A 16,609-nucleotide genomic window follows, 5' to 3' on the forward strand; every position below is an offset into this window, starting at 1 on the left:
CCAGGGCCTGCCCACCCTGCCAGGGAACAATTCCCAATTCCCAATATCCCATCCATCCCTGCCCTGGCAGTGGGAGCCATTCCCTGGGTCCTGTCCCTCCATCCCATGTTCCCAGTCCCTCTGCAGCTCTCCAGGAGCCCCTTTAGGCTCTGCCAGGGCTCTGAGCTCTCCCTGGAGCCTTCTCCTGTCCAGGTGAGCACCCCCAGTTCTCCCAGCCTGTCCCAGAGCAGAGGGCTCCAGCCCTCGGAGCATCTCCACGGCCACCTCCGGACTCCGACATCTCCCCACCCGTCCAGAGCTGCAGAGCCCAGAGCTGGTGCAGTTCTCAGGTGGGCTCTCAGCACACCAAGGGCAGATGAAGACGTTGCCAGGTCGGGAACTGCGGCTGCCGGAGCCGGGAGCGGCTTCGTGGCGGGTGCTGAGCGTGGGTCACAGCGCGGGGCAGCAAAGGCGCTTGTGAGAATGCTCGGGATGCGGGGAGGGCTGGGAACTGCCCCTCTCTGGGGACCCCGAGCCTGTCTGCGGTCCTGGGAGGGCGGACGTGGTGCTGGGACAGTGTCTGTCCTTCTTAGGGTCCGTGTGTCACAGTGAGGGTCCCCGTGTGTCCGTCCCGAGGGGCCTCTCGGTCCACCAGTCCCAGGCACGGCTCTTGTCCGTCTGTCCCGCTGGGGGCTGGAAGCGCGGGGGCCCAGGGGAATGGCAGGAGGCAGCTGGGGGGTCTGCGGACCGGCTTTGGGGACAGCGGGTCAGCGGGGAGCAGCCGCCAGCCACGGAGAGGCAGAGGGGAGCAGCGCCGGGCCGGGGCCGGGGATGGGCGGTGGGGACAGGGACCGAGCCGGGGATGGGTGGTGGGGACAGGGACCGAGCCGGGGATGGGCGGAGGGGACAGGGAGCGGAGCAGGGACCGAGCCGGGGCGATCGGAGGGCACTCCCCGCTGTCCCCCGGGCACCGCCGCAGCGCAGCCCAGCCCCGCCCGGGAGCGGTGCCGGGGCCGGGCGGGCGGAGGCTCCTCCCGCCGCCGCGGTGCCCGGAACCGCCGGGCCCGGATATCCGGGCCGCTCGGTGCTCGGTGCCATGGCGGCCCTGCGCTCGGACCCCGAGCTGGCCCGGCAGCTTTTCTTCGAGGGCGCGGCCGTGGTGGTGCTGGACGTGCCCGAGGGCACCGAGTTCGGCATCGACTACAGCGCGTGGGCCGTGGGGCCGCGGTTCCGCGGCGTGAAGATGGTGCCGCCGGGGCTGCACTTCGTGCACTGCAGCGCGGCCGGCGGCGGCGGGCGGGACGCGGGGCCGCGCTCCGGCCGCTTCCTCAGCCTGCGGCGCCGCGAGGTGCGGGTGCTGCGCTGGGACCCCGCGGGCGAGGCCGTGCGGCCCGAGCCGCCCGAGCAGGGCGAGGCGCTGCGGGACAGCCTGCGGGAGCTGGACCCCTTCCTGGGGCCCTACCCCTACGAGACGCTGAAGAAGTGGGTGTCGCTGAGCAACTTCATCAGCGAGGCGGCGGCCGAGGAGCTGCAGCCCGAGAGCGGCCTGATCTGCGCCTTCGCCGAGGTACTGCCCGAGGCGGCGGGGCGGCACACGCGGGACCGCGCCGGGCAGTGCCGGCCGCCGCTGGGCGCCGAGTGCCGCAGCTACGCCGAGGGCCTGGCCCGGCTGCCCCGCATGCGGCCGCAGGCCGGCACCCAGATCCGCTTCTCCGAGCTGCCCCGGCAGGCCTTCCCCGACGGGGCCACCCCCGAGGAGATCACCCGGCACAGCATGGACCTGAGCTACGCCCTGCAGCGGGTGATGGAGCAGCGCTACCCCGGCCAGCCCCTGGGCCTGCTCGGTGAGCCCCGCCCGGGAAATGGCGTTTTGTGCTCGGGGTGCAGCCTGTGCTGCACCGAGGCGCCTCTTCGGTGCGGGACAGGAGTTCGTGGAGTTTTTAGCAGGCATAGGGGCTGTTCCGATGGCCTGGAGGAGGCTGAGGCCGGAGCTGCGGCTCCTCCCCAGGGGCAGCTGTGATCTGCCTTCTGTGTGACCAGGGAGAGCACCCGAGGGAATGGCTGGAGCTGTCAGGGAAAATTTAGGTTGGATATTAGGAAAAGGCTCTTCCCCAGAGGGTGCTGGCACTGCCCAGGCTCCCCAGGGAATGGGCACGGCCCCGAGGCTGCCAGAGCTCCGGGAGGATTTGGACAGCACTGCCAGGGATGGACACGGTGGGGTTGGTGGGGGGTCTGGGCAGGGATGGGGCTGGGCTGGGTGATCCTTGCTGGGTCCCTCCTGACTCAGGATGTTCTGTCATTCTGTTCTGTGACTCTGGTGTGGCAACATGGTGCTACAGCCCACATTGCCCCAGCTGAAGTCAAAAGCAGCTGTCAGAGGTGGCCCTGGTGTCTGACACCTTACCTGTTCAGGGAAACTCTTGAGGAGCCTCCCAGGACCTTACAGAGTGCTGGGAGCACCGAGCGGGGATGGGCACCCCCAGCCCCTCGTTCCTGGCAGGTTGGGCAGGGCTGTGGGCCTGGTTCCTGCTGCAGGGACCGTGCCTGGGCTGTGCCAGCCCTGCTGTGGGGACACCACACCCCCAGAGCTCCACTGCTCCCCAGCCTGTTCTGCAACCTGTGGTACAAATAAATGCTGGCTTTGTGGTGGTCCTGGAGCAGGGTTTTGTTCTGTTGCAGGATGGAGGGAGAAGCCCTCCCAGCTGGAACCCAGGTTTGGAATAAGCCTTTGTTTGTTCCTTCTCCCATTTTTTGTACATCAACGTTATACAACTTATTCTTTTTCAAAATGACCGAAGACAACTGCAGGATGTAGAGAGAACAAATTACCTTAGGGAATGGTGGCAAAGCAGCTGATACCAAGCATCCAGAGTGATGAACCCTGGCTCTTGATTCAACAAGGCAAACACACTCACTGAGGCACTGCTGGCCTCTCCCAGAATTCCAGGACAGTGCTGTATGCAGTCCCATGTGGTGCTGGACACTCAGCACAGGCAGGTTGAACACTCACAGAATAACAGCAGGGTCTGCCTTGTTCTTTGGTGTTGTATGCTGACCGTGGAGTCCTGATAAGCACAGTTACAGGTGACCTGCCCTGTCCTGCTTCGCTTTGCTCCAGCTGAAGAGCAGCACGGGGTCAGTGTTTGAAGTGTGAATGCCCCTTGCAAAAGCCAAGCCAGAGTTTAGAAACCATTTGCAGAGCTTTGTGGAGGACACATTCCCAGGATATCTGTTTAATCTTATGTGTTTTGTTTTGTTTTGTTTCCCTTCTCTGAACCCACACAGCTGAGTTGCAGTTTGCCTTCATCTGTTTCCTGATTGGGAACGTGTATGATGCCTTTGAGCACTGGAAGAGGCTCCTGAACATCCTGTGCCGCTCAGAGGAGGCTATGGGGAAGTACCAGGACCTTTACATCAACCTCATTTCCGTGCTCTATCACCAGCTCAACGAGATCCCAGCAGATTTTTTTGTGGACATTGTCTCCCAGGACAACTTTTTAACCAGCACCTTACAGGTGTGTGTGGGGCTGTTCCCTGGGAAATGGAGTGGCAGGGAGGGAGGGCATCATCAAATCTGGGGAGGAGCTGCCAAAGGAATTAAGCTGTGTGGGAGATAGGAGCCTGTCTGAGCACACAGGCTTTACTTTGACTTTTTCCCTCTGTTATTCAGCAAGAAATTCAGCTCAGCAGATACAAGAGAGGCTGGGCACCTGCGGCGTGGTTTCTGTTTGTTTAATTTTTCCAAAGTGCCATTCATTCTTCAAAAGAAAAAACAACACACAAAGCTTTGGCATGAAGGACTGATGATGCTGATTTTTGGAATGGTTTGCTCAGTGTGCAGGGAACCTGCAGCAAAGCTTTATTGAGACAAGGGCAGTGATGGTGTTTAAGAAGCTTTTCCATTGCTTAGCACAGCTGAGGATTTCCTGCAGTCAAGTTCTTGTCCAGAGGGAATTTATGGTTATTCCAAAATGCAAAAGGTGTGGCTCTGCTGGGACAGGTGGGGCAGGTGTGTGCCTCAGCCCCAGTGAAAGCAGTTACCCCACTGTAGGAGCGATGGGGGTAGCACGGTCAGGACAGACGGACAGCAGAGATCTCTGCAGCCAGGGCTGGAATTTGGGGTTTATTGCAAAGGGCCTGGGGGCAGGGCCCTGCTGGGAGCTGCCAGCCACAGCTCAGAGCAGGCCCCAGAGAGGGAGAGAGGGAAAGAGAGCGAAGTTCCTGTTACAATGCAACAAATCTTCTGTGTTGAATATCCTAATTCTCACTAACCAATCTAGTACAAAATACAGATCCTATAGCATTTACACAGCAGCCTATCAGAATCATTACATTACCATACTGTGCTACATTTTACACCCTAAAAACTCCTCTTTGGGCCCCTTCTGCCAAGCTGTAGGGTCTGCTCTGACCCTTGGGCCTGTCTGCAAGCAGAGGGTGTTGTTCCATCAAAAGGGGATTAGCTTCAGCTGGCCACACCATTGTTTTCCAGTTGTTCAGTAACTAAGAGATCTCAAAACTTGCTTTCATTTCAATCTCGCTTATGGTTTCCACATTCTCAAAATCTTTTGCCAGGCAATCATATTTATAAGGCTTTCCTGTTTCATCTTCCCCATCACCTCACTGCTGGTGACTGTGCTGGCAGTGCAGCAAACTGGCTTAATTTACAAAAAAGAGCCCCAATCAGACACACTGACAAAGCTGAGCAATGGGAACCAGCCCAGCAGGAAGCTCTGCTGCAGGTGCAGTTCCATTCCTCTTCTTGTTGACCCCAAGTTCTTGCTGTACTTTTAGGGAAGGTGGAGGTGTTTGGGTTTAATTGCTGGGTAAAATGTTTTGGGAAGCATTGCTTTAATCAAGTGGCTTTCAGATTTTTCAGTTGTGATTCTTACAAATCTCAGGAAGGTTTTAATTTACATTTTATTTCTGTTGGTAGATTTTTTCCATCCCATGACAGGACAGCCCAGCTGTGTTTGCAGCATGCTCAGAGCAGTGCTGTCAGTCCCCAGCAGTACCCAGAATATGGCACCAGTCATTCTGTCCTGCCGAGGGCAATGTGGGAAACCCTTGTGGCTGCCTGAGTCTTGTCCATCCCTGGGCTCCCTCAGTCTGTGTTTCACTCCCTCAGAGGAGCTGTGCTGGTGTCAGGATCACCCCTGAGCCCTGGCAGGGTCACCACGCTCCCCTTGCAGCTGAGCCCCTCCTCACTGAGTTCTGCACTGCTCTGCTCCTGTGGGATTTCCTCAAGTGGAGCCAGGGAAGCTCTGGGCCTTGCCTTACCCCACTTCACACTGCAGAATTCTCTGCCTCAGCTGGCCCTGGGCAGAGCTGTGGGGAGGGCATTGTCTCTGCAGCTCCTGATCAGCTCTGGAAAGCAGCAGCTTCAGTTTTGGGGTTTGAGCCAAGGCAAGAGGAGCACAGCACAGCCACCAGTGACTCTGCAGCCCTACCAGTGCTTAAACAAAAAAAAGCTTGGTGAAATAACTAATTTAATGTGCAGTTCATTGAGAAGAAGTGGGAAGCAAAATCTTCTAATCATTTTTTCCCTACCAGAAGCATTTCTGTTGTAGAATGTAAGAATGTAGTGTAAGAATTCTGTTAGAAAGAGGCAGTTTTCCAGTAGAATGAGCAAGAAAAAGGCAAATGTTCATCCACAAAGCAGAGAACTTTGCTGCTCATTGTCAGTGCTTTATCCAGCTTCCAGTAAATAAGAGGCTGCGCTTTCCCCAGAGGAGATTTCTTTTCATGGCAATTAGTTCTGGATCAGAAGTTCAGGAGGAGCAGAGCTGGGCTGGGCTCTGGGCTCAGTGCCCTGTCCATCACACACAGGTGCTTCCCCCTGAGGTGCAGCAGAGGCCGAGGTTGTGACGTGTCAGTAGATTTGTGTTTGGGGATGGAAGGCAGAGGTTCCCCCACACTGCAGCACCCTGTGCACAAGGGGATGGCTGTGCTGGGGATAACCAAGCTTTTTCCAGAGAGCTCCCATTCATTTCTGACATTCAAGGTATTTTCATTAAGTTTCCTCTGTGTCCTGAAGTCTTGGTAATACCTTGTTACAAAAATACTTTGGGAGATCTCTACCCATGGAAATGAGGGGTGCAAGTATTTGCTGGCCTTTTGAACACTTGCTGGAAGTTTGCCTAGTCATATTTGAATTTTTTAAAATGCCTTCTGTCAGGATGTTTTCCTGAGCTCACCCTTGGGCCTGTTTCAGAATTGCACAGTACAGATTCAGTTACAAACACCCTCCTGCCTCAGACCAGGCTCTCACCCGAGTGCAGATGTGTGTGATGCTGGCTCAGTGGTGTGAAGCAGGATGGGCTTGGGCTGTGAGGTGAGAGGTGTGGGCTTTGCCTGGGTCCCCCCAAAGCTGCAGTAGTCCCAGGGTGTAGATCCCAGCCTGGCTCTCTCCTGGTGCTCCCTGATGTCCCTGCAAGGCTCTCCCTGACCTCTGCTCTTTGTTTCAGGTGCTGTTCTCCTGCACATGCAGCTCTGCTGTGGATGAGGCTCTGAGGAACAAGGCTGAGAAGTTCAAGGCTCACCTGACAAAGAAATTCAGATGGGACTTTGAGGCAGAGCCTGATGACTGTGCCCCTGTGGTGGTCGAGCTGCCTGAGGGTGTGCAGGTGGACTGAGCCAAAGGGCCCCTTAGAAGCAAACAGCTTCTAAAATGTCCCTTCCTTCTCTTCTCCAACTCTGCCAGCTTCTTGAGGGCTGTGTCTGAAGCTGATCCTCTTTCTGCTGGAGAAGCAGGTGTGGGAAACCCAGGAGGATGCCGAGCTTTGTGAGGAGCCCAGAGGTGTTGGAGGAGTTTGAGTGCAGCTTTGGACACGCTGGGGTTTTCCCAGCCCTCCTGCAGTGTCTCCTCCTAGAACACAAGCCACAAACAGAGTCACAGAATCATTAAAGTTCCAAAAGACCTTCTGGATATCATGGAGTTCAACCCTAAACCTGACACTGCCACACTCTCCTGCACTCAGCTGTCCTCTCATCCCTGCTCCCCTCCTGCTGGGCTGGAGCTCATGCCCTGCTTGGGGAGCAGCTCTGCCTTAGGGGTGTGCCTTGGTTTGAACAGCCAGGTGTCTGCTGAGGAAGGCAGGAGCCTCCCCTGAAATGGAAAATATAAACCCCCTTCCTCTGAATTGTCACAGGGCAAAGATATTGGAATAGGAATAACAGTCCTTTAGTAGGAAAACTAAAAATACAAATGCAATAGTACAAAAAAAGAAAACAAAACACAGAGTGAGAGCAGGCCCTGGCCCCTGTGTGTCAGGGGGTGGCACAGCCCCATCCCATGGGGGCTCAGCCCTCCTGCAGTGCCAGCTGTGCTGCTGCTGGAGCAGGGATCCTGCACAAGGGGGGAGTTTTCCTCTGCAGCTCCAGGGCTGCTGCAGATGGGCCTGGGCTCCCTCTGGCAATGCAGGGCAGCAGAAAGCTGCTCCTCTGGCAATGCAGTGGGCAAAGGCTGCTGTGCTGCTCCAGGCTCAGATTGGATCCAGGTAGGAATGCTTGGCTCCTCCCCATGGGATGCTGGAATTGGATCTGCCCTGCAGGGACACTCACTGGCCATGGACAGAAGATAATTAATAATTAATGGCCCGTGAACAGAAGAGATCTCCTGGAGGGAGGATGGGCTGTGGGAAAGATAAAGAAAACTGCCCCATGAACAGCAGAGAACTGCCCCAGCAGTGACAGATGGCAAATAGAGCACACACCTATCTTACAATCCCAGACAGCATCCAACCCCCAAACTGCTCTTCATTCCTTCTCCCTGCTCCACAGGCTCCCTGGTGTTGGACAGACCAGAGTTCTCAGTCTCAGGGACAGTTTCCTGGTGTGGGGCCTCTGGCTTGTCCTGCACCATGGATTGCTGCTGCTTGTCTCACCCACCTGCAAATCCAGGCACGAGGAATGTGCTGCCCTCCTGTCACAGTGGCACAACTCCCTTTTTATTGGTGTGACAGGTGAGCAATGCCATGGGTGACTCTCACAATTGAAGGGCAAATATCCTGTATACATGTTAAGTTTTATAGATTTATAGTTGTGTTTTACCCCCCCTTGTGTTGTTATCAAGGGTGCCCTGGGTTTGGGACATTTGAGAGGGTCAGTTTGTCACTATGGCAGCACCTGAGCTCCAGTCAGGATTTAAGGCAGTGATCTCAAGCACTGGACAGCGAAGGTGGAGTCGATGGACAGAACTTTGGGAGGAGCTAAAGGGTTAAAAGGTGAAACCTCCATTGTGTGGGTGAGCACATGGTGGGAAAGATCCTCTGCTCCTGGCACTGTAATATTGTCTCTATTCAGTCTGCTGTTGTATTTTTGATAAGGTTTTAATAAACCTTTTGAATGTTTTGAAAGTGAGGATAATTTCTTGTTGGGGAAGATGAAACAGGAAAGCGTTATAAATATGATTGCCTGGCAAAAGATTTTGAGAATGTGGAAACTATAAGTGAGATTGAAATGAAAGCAAGCTTTGAGATCCCTCAGTTACTGAACAACTGGAAAACAATGGTGTGGCTGGCTGAAGGTAATCCCCTTTTGATGGAACAACACCCTCTGCTTGCAGACAGGCCCAAGGGTCGGAGCAGACCCTACTGCTTGGCAGAAGGGGCCCAAAGAGGAGTTTTTAGGGTTTAAAATGTAACACAGTGTGGTAATGTAGTGATTCTTATAGGCTGTATGGAAATTCTATAGGATTTGTATCTTGTACTAGATTGGTTAGTGAGAATCAGAATATTCAACACAGAAGAAGATTTATGGTATTGTAATGAGAACTTTGCTCGCTTACCCCTTTTACTGTCTAACACTTTTACTCTCTCACCCTCTCATCCTTTCTCCCCTCTCTTCTCTCAGCCTGCTCTGAGCTGTGGCTGGCAGCTCCCAGCAGGGCCCTGCACCCAGGCCCTTTGCAATGAACCCCAAGTTCCAGCCCTGGCTGCAGAGATCTCTGCTCTCCATCCATCCCGACCGTGCTACCCCCATCGCTCCTACAATTTCTCTCATTGGGGAGAACTTAAAAAAATTAAAGACCTACAAAGCTTTGCTCAACCTCATCTGAGGTGTTGCTTGGGTCACTCCCCGCTTCTGTTGATGTAGAATGTGTTTCAGAGTGTTACGTGTCCTTTCAACAATTGCCTGACTTGTGAGGGAATAGGGAATTCCAAAAGTGTGGCAAACACCCCAGTCCATCAGAAATGTGGCCAATGTTTGAGCTGTGTATGCAGGGCCATTGTTACTCCAATGGTGGCTTCCCTGTTGGTGCCACCCCCTCCTGCCCCCTGCCAGGGCGCCAGGCAGGGCACCTCTGTCTCTTTTGGGGTGGGTTGGTGCCCTTGGTTCCACTGGGAATCTCTGCCGTGGTTCTGCAGCTCAGGCTGGGTTTGTGCAGCCCTGTGGCAGCTCTGGTTTGTGGGGTGTCAGGTGGGAGGGTGCAGAAAGCTTGGCAGTGCTGTGGTTTGGAATCTGAAGTTAGCTCAGGGTTAAATATTTTTTTGAACCAGCAATTCTTCCTTGGGGCTTTCTCTTGTCCTGTTTAAGGGTAAGTCGAATTTCTGTTCTTTGTTCAGTTTTTGCTGTGGCAATCCTGCCTCTGTCCAATGTGCATCAGTTCCAGTCTTTTTCAGGTTTTATTAGGTTTTTCTGGTGTTTGTTGTTATTGTACCCTTATTTTTCTTCAGAAATAACACAATAGAAATCCATTTGTGCCTCCAGCAGCTCCCAGGAGGGAGAGGTTTTCCAGGGTCTCTTAGACACACACCACCTTTGTTTGGAGCACTGTTTATATCTGCTGTGCTTTGCCAGCTGGGCAGGGCCTGCCCCAGCTGCTGCAGATGGACTGGCTGGCACTGAGCTCCTGGAATATGGAAAAAGATGGAGTGGAGCTCCTTGATTCCTCTCTCTGAGAGGGAAATCATTTACTGCTGGTGCTGCTGGTATCTGGCAGGCACTCTCAGTGCTCCTTGGGCAGCCCTGCTCCTGCAGGAGGGGGTGCTGGCTCTGGCCATGCCTTCCTGCCCTGCTCAGCTCTTCACGGCCGCTCCTGCTGCCCTCAGGGAGCTGCTGGCTCTGCGAGCTGCCCCTGGGGACAGGGGGGCACGGCCGGGCTGGGCAAGACGGAGTAGAAATTATCCAGAGTAACAATCTGTTTTGATTTAGGTGAAATGTACATCTTTGAGCTAAGTCTGTAGCTTGCAGACAGCTGTTTAGTCTGACTGCCTGTGCTTATAAAAAGCCCAGGCTCAGAGAAACTGCTTCAGCCGAAGGACAGAAATAAGGGGGGAGCAGACACGAGACTGCTGTGGAGAGCAGGGCAAAATGACCCAGGAATTCTTTCTGATAAAGAATTAGCAGCAAATGTCACACAAAGTCAGTAGAATGAATATGTATGAACCTATTGTGCACTTGCATGCATATGTGTTTGAGGGAGCTAAAAAAGGATCTGGAGTTCCCAGAGGTACCCGTGTCATTTCAGGAGAACGATTCCCACACGTGTCCAGCACTGTAATAAACACTCCAGCTTCACAACTTTCACAAACTGTGGAGTTTGTTTGCTTCAGCAAATCGGGCCTGGGGATGCTGCACTGCAGGGGCCTCGTTAGGACAGCGCTAATGAGCTGCGAGGCGGCCTCCATGCAAATGAGCCCATGGGGGTCAATGGGTGGCGGGGAAAAGCCTGCGGCTGCTCTGGGTGCCCTGCCCGGGGCTCCAGTGCAGCTGCGCCAGGAATGCCCTGCGTGAGAAACGCCAAGCACTTGTTTGTAAAATTCTAAAAGTTTAATAGTTATAAAACGGTTATTAAAATAGTAATACAATTAGAGTAACAAATATTTTGGACAATTGGGATTAGGACAATATGAGACAATAAAATCCGGGTACCTTTTTCTGGGCAGCATAAGCCCGAAAAAGGACCCACGTTAACAGAGGAATAACACTTAAAAGCAACAGCCTGTTGCATATTCATACACTCATAGATGGTGCATAAGTTCCATTCAAACACAGGATTCTGTCTGGTCAGTATCAGCTTCTTCCTCTGAATCCTAAACGGTGTTTTCATGTCTGAGCAAGGCAGGAAGAAGTTCATTTCTTCTGATAATGGAGCAATAAATTCTCTTTCTCTGAAAGATTCAGGTGTCCTGTGGCTGCTGTCTGGCGCAAGTACCTCATTCCTTTCTTAAAAAGAAATCCCACATACATAGTTCCTACTTTAACTACAAAAGTTACCTTTCAACTACATTCACCATACTATTAAAATGTTAATACAGCACTACTAATCAATACAGCAAAATACATCCAGTAAATACCTGCACAGAGCCATAAGATATGCACTTTTCACACCCCGCATCCTGCAGGGCTGGCACCTTCCCTGCAGCTGAGCCCCAGCTGCCCCTGGGCACTGCAGCTCCACGGCTCCCATGGGCTGGGAACCAAACCCTGGGCCACAGCCCCTGCAGGAGGGGACAGGGGACAGAGCGAGGCTCCCTTCCCTGGCTCCATCCCGGGCAGTGCCCCCTGTCACTGTCGTGTCTTCTGAAAAATCCCTTCGCCAGGATTTCCCTCCTGAGAAGCTGAGAAGCCTCAGAAACGAAATGTAAGCAATAATTATCTGATTGCTTGGAGTGTGCTCTGGAGATTGCTCACCAACAGGTGCATCTTTGATTGGTTCCATGTGAATTGTTTTTAATTAATGACCAATCCTAGTCCAGCTGTGTTGGGACTCTGGTCAGTCACAAGTTTTTTATTATTCATTCTTGTTAAGCCTTCTGATGCCTCCTTTATATTTCTTTAGTATAGTTTTAGAATATAATTATGATATGATATGATTGATATGATATGATATGATACGATATGATATGATACGATATAATATAATGTAATGTAATATAATGTAATATAATGTAATGTAATATAATGTAATGTAATATAATGTAATGTAATGTAATGTAATGTAATATAATGTAATGTAATATAATATAATATAATATAATATAATATAATATAATATAATATAATATAATATAATATAATATAATATAATATAATATAATATAATATAATATAATATAATATAATATAATATAATATAATATAATATAATATAAATCAGCCTTCTGAGAACTTGGAGTCAATTCTCACCTCTCACCCTCGCCCTGGGGACTCTCACATCAACACCACAACAATTGGTGAGCACATCCCTGTGTCCTGCACACGCTGGGAATGTGTCACTGTGTCCTGCACACGCTGGGAATGTGTCACACACTGCTGGGAACCCTCCGAGCCCCAGAGCCCCGAGGGCACAGCCTGGAACGTTCCCCTGGTGAGGGAGCTGCAGCTCTGCAGGGCCAGGCAAGGCTGCCCTGCCAGGTGCCAGTGCCCCTCCAGTGCCCCTCTGCCATTTGCTCACGTGTCTGCCTGGACAGGTGATGCCTCCTTCCATGAAATAATTCAGGGAATCAGCTGGTGTTTGTAAAGGAGGGTTAGTGAAGAGTGGGAAGTTGGAGCCCCTCAAACCCCTGGGCTGGAGGTTGGGCTTGGGGGGCACTGGTTGCCCCTGGCACATGTGGGGCTCCCCAGAACACGTGTAGTTCTGTCCTATGCTAAAGGATTTTTAGCATTTTTGAGTATTTTCCCTCCCCCCAAGGGCAGGTTTAGCCACAATTGTTGATTTTTAATACAAAAGCTGCTTCTCCCCCCAGCTGTGATGGCTGTGCCTGCACAGGTTTGGGGGAGGGCAGCATAGAGAGATTGCTGTGATTTTTATACATTACAGTAAATACAAAAGCAGGCTTCAAGCTTCTAAAGAAATAAATAAAATAAAAGGAAGTTGTCTTTGTTTTTTATTCAAAAATCCCTGATTCCTCCCCCAGCTGGGGAGCAGCTGGAAGTGCAAGGAAGAGCCTGGAGCACCCAGGAAAGCTGAACCTGGGTGTAGCTGTGGGCACACAGGAGGCTGAAGAGGTTTGGAAAAGAATATGTGATGGATATTATTGAAAAAGCTGGGTTTGGAAGAGACATCCCTTCCCAGCAGATGTGGATTTGTGGAGGTTTCAGATGATGCACAAAGCAAGAGCTGATTCTTTTGACTGGACAGAACTGGGGATTCTTTCTGCACTTGAGCAAGCAAAAAGGTGGCCATGTCTGTTGGGAAAGGATCTCTGGGGCACAGGAATTTCCTTGAGAATCTGACCTGCTTCATCCTGTCAAGATTTTTTTTCTCTTTTTTTTTTTTTTTTTTTAAAATGAAATTATCTTTGTTTAAACAAAGGCATGAAGTGACAGGACAAGGGGGAATGACTTCCCACTGCCAGGGAGCAGGGTTAGGTGGGAGATTGGGAAGGGATTCTCCCCTGTGAGGGTGGGCAGGCCCTGGCACAGGGTGCCCAGAGCAGCTGGGGCTGCCCCTGGATCCCTGGCAGTGCCCAAGGCCAGGCTGGATGAGGATGGAGCAGCCTGGGACAGTGGGAGGTGTCCCTGCCATGGCAGGTTTGATCTTTAAGGTCCCTCCCACCCAAACCATTCTGGGATTCTAAACAGTGGGAATTGCCAGAGATTGTTTCTCAGGAGTCAGTGTTGGGTGCCCCAGGCCAGCCAGGACAGGAATTCCCCTGGGATTCTGCCCTTATTGTGCCATTTGCCCACCCCCTGCCTGGCCTGGCCAGAGGCTTGAATGTCCCAGGAGCAGCGCTGTCAGTGGGGGGAGTTCCTTCCCAAAAATCCCTTTCCGTGTGTGCTGCGAGGGAAGGAGGGTTTGCCTGTGCTGCCTTTTTGGGAGGGTTCCCATGAGCAGCATCCTCAGGGGCTTCAGATCCAGCTTGGCTGGTAAAATTTGGCAGCAGAGAGGGAGAGCTGCTGTGGCAGAGCAGGAGAGGGACCTCTGGGTGGCTCCATCCTCCCAGGTTTGGCAGTGGATGTTGGCATTTCTGCATCTGCGCTCCAGGAAGGCCTCAGTGCTCCTGGGCTGTCCCTGTGTTCAGCAGGGAGCCTGGCGCTGCCCAGCACAGCTGGCAGGACACAGCCCAGCCCCTGTGCGGGGTGGCAGCAGCTCCCTGGCACAGACACACAGAAAACATCCCCAGAACGGTGCCAGGGAAGGGCTGGGAGAAGATCAGAGACAAGAATGAGAAACAATTCTTATCTTAACCTGCTGCACCTGCTGCTGTGAACGTGTGAATGTGTTATGGAGATGTGTTTACCAAAGGGTGGTTTCTTAATTAGCCAGTGGTGATGGTGTTTGGATTGGAGGACCAATTAGGTCTACCTGTAGGAAACTGAGGTATAAAAGTGTGGGTTTCTTAATAAAGGTTATCATTATTGATCAGCCTTCTGTAATACATGGAGTCTGTATCAATTATTACCCAGCCTGATTGCTGTTTCACTGCAGCCATTCCAAGGAATTGTTATCCCAGGATTATCCTGGCAGTGCTGCGACACATCCTGGGCTGTCCTGGCCATCCCACATGCCCCAACTGCTGCTGGTGTGGAAGGAATCCCCCAGGAGTGCCTGGTCCATGGAGCACCAGGGTGCTGGATCACACCTGAGATCATAAGACAGCATCATCAATGCAGCTCGAAATGCTGGATTGGAATTTCAACATAAAAATACAAGAAATCTCACCCTTCTCATGAGACTAAAAATAGAATAAAAGTTTTTAGACTCCTCTCAGTTTTTGGACCTCTCATCTCTGGGTCAGAAAGGAGTATAATCCAACTGCAGGGCAGGCTTTGCACCACAGCCCTGGCAGAACCTGATTTTGGGTCAGCTGCTCCCTCCAGGCAGAGCCTGACTGCTCCCAGTGACAGAAGTGAATTATCCTTTAATAAGGTTTGATGGAGGATTTTATGGGGCCACATTAATATGTATTCACTCCGTGCTGAAATCCTTCCTGGGAAGGTTCTTAGGCCCTCCAGAGTGCTGTGAGCTGCTCACACATCCTGTGGGATGGGATGGGATGGGATGGGATGGGATGGGACGGGACGGGACGGGACGGGACGGGCGGGAGACGGGACGGGATGGGATGGGATGGGATGGGATGGGATGGGATGGGATGGGATGGGATGGGATGGGATGGGATGGGATGGGATGCTCTGCCACTGTGGCCAGCAGCTCCAGGGCAGGGCAATGCCACAGGGACCTCCTGACCAGCTCTGTGAGAGCCACAGATGTCCCTGGGGTGAATTCCTGGCACCTGGGCAGGAGGGCTGGAGCAGGATGAGCTGGGAAACCGAGGAGAGGAGAGGAGAGGAGAGGAGAGGAGAGGAGAGGAGAGGAGAGGAGAGGAGAGGAGAGGAGAGGAGAGGAGAGGAGAGGAGAGGAGAGGAGAGGAGAGGAGAGGAGAGGAGAGGAGAGGAGAGGAGAGGAGAGGAGAGGAGAGGAGAGGAGGAGAGAGGAGAGGAGAGGAGAGGAGAGGAGAGGAGAGGAGAGGAGAGGAGAGGAGTCAGGCAGAATTGCTGGGCAGCCCCTTGGGCTCCATTTTTCCCTTTGTGTGAAGCACAGCCTCCTGTCTGGGGGTATTTTTGTTTTGTTTGTCAGACAGCCACTTCAGGATTTAAAAAGCATCACTTGAGAGTCTGCTGAGCTCCACAGACTTCTGAGAGACCTTGGCAGGCAGTCAGTGCAGCAGGGAGCAGCTAAACACGTCACCCAGCTGTGCTGCTGGTCACTTGGGGGCTCTAATGGCTTTATTTCATTAGCACCAGCTCGCTGGGGAGGGCTCTGCGTGCTCAGCACTGCTGAAACTCCTCACTGCCCAGGAGTGTTCATTTAATGCTCCGAATTTCTTAACAAGCCCCATAACCAGTGTACCTAATGTTCCTGCCGGGGCTCTCACTCGTTTCATTCCTCAGCAGAATCAGGGAGGTCAAGAGCTCTCCTGCATTAGCAAAAGATGTTCCACCTTCCTTATTATCCACTGTTCCCTGCAAAGATTCTTTTAAACTCCCAAGGGAAAAGCCACCTTTGATTTACATTCTTTTTCCTTCCTCTCCCTTTCCTTCTTCAGTAGCAAAACATTTATTGCTGCTTCAAAGGATGAGACAACTCCTCTGATTGTGGCTGGGGTCCTCACCCAGCTCTAGTGAGGCTCAATCATCAGCCTCCCCACACCTGAGGAGTGGGAGGACGTGGAAGGAGATGGAAGGAGACGGAAGGAGATGGAAGGAGATGGAAGGAGGTGGAAGGAGATGGAAGGTTTTGTTGTGCACCAGCAGCAAACCATTTTTTTCCCTGTGGTCACCACCCAGTTGTCACCAAAGCTGCAGGAAAAACAAAATCTCTCCAGCATTTTCAGTGTAAGAGAATCAAGGCATTACTTCGTTCTGGTCAGGATGTGCAACAGAAATCATTGCATCCACACATTGCCCAAGTGTGCAGAGAAAATCATTCCACCACATATAAACTTTACCAGAATTTTTACATACACTGTCACAACCCATAGAAATCCATTGGCTCCATGTTCATTGGTCCCACGTTGCTCAGTTCTCAGTATTGGGCTTCCTATTTCTTATCAATCTCTTCACTTTCAATGTTAATTCAGTTCTCATTTTTATCTCTCTTTTCCCAGACCAGGTATCTCTGACCAAGCCAGGGGGGATGTTTGGTGGTGATGGTCATTAATGGCTGCTAATGGTCATTATC

General features: G+C 52.3%; 1 protein-coding gene across 1 annotated transcript; it reads left to right on the forward strand.

Moving 5' to 3' along the window:
* The first annotated feature begins 1,050 nt into the window (after positions 1-1,050).
* Positions 1,051-7,192, forward strand: AAR2 (AAR2 splicing factor). Its single transcript, XM_030963293.1, has 3 exons — positions 1,051-1,823; positions 3,265-3,494; positions 6,447-7,192. The coding sequence occupies exons 1-3, from the start codon at positions 1,076-1,078 to the stop codon at positions 6,612-6,614; spliced, it is 1,146 nt and encodes a 381-aa protein (XP_030819153.1). The 5' UTR covers positions 1,051-1,075; the 3' UTR covers positions 6,615-7,192.
* The last annotated feature ends 9,417 nt before the right edge of the window (positions 7,193-16,609 follow it).

The sequence above is a fragment of the Camarhynchus parvulus genome, chromosome 20, assembly GCF_901933205.1.
Source record: "Camarhynchus parvulus chromosome 20, STF_HiC, whole genome shotgun sequence".
Taxonomy (NCBI): Eukaryota; Metazoa; Chordata; class Aves; order Passeriformes; family Thraupidae; genus Camarhynchus; species Camarhynchus parvulus.

Bases quoted from the DNA above. Each gene is read 5' to 3' on its own strand.
- AAR2 (XM_030963293.1), top strand. From the start codon at position 1,076: ATGGCGGCCCTGCGCTCGGACCCCGAGCTGGCCCGGCAGCTTTTCTTC. The intron at 1,824-3,264 runs GTGAGCCCCGCC...GAACCCACACAG, and splicing joins CCAGCCCCTGGGCCTGCTCG to CTGAGTTGCAGTTTGCCTTC. The intron at 3,495-6,446 runs GTGTGTGTGGGG...TCTTTGTTTCAG, and splicing joins TTTTAACCAGCACCTTACAG to GTGCTGTTCTCCTGCACATG.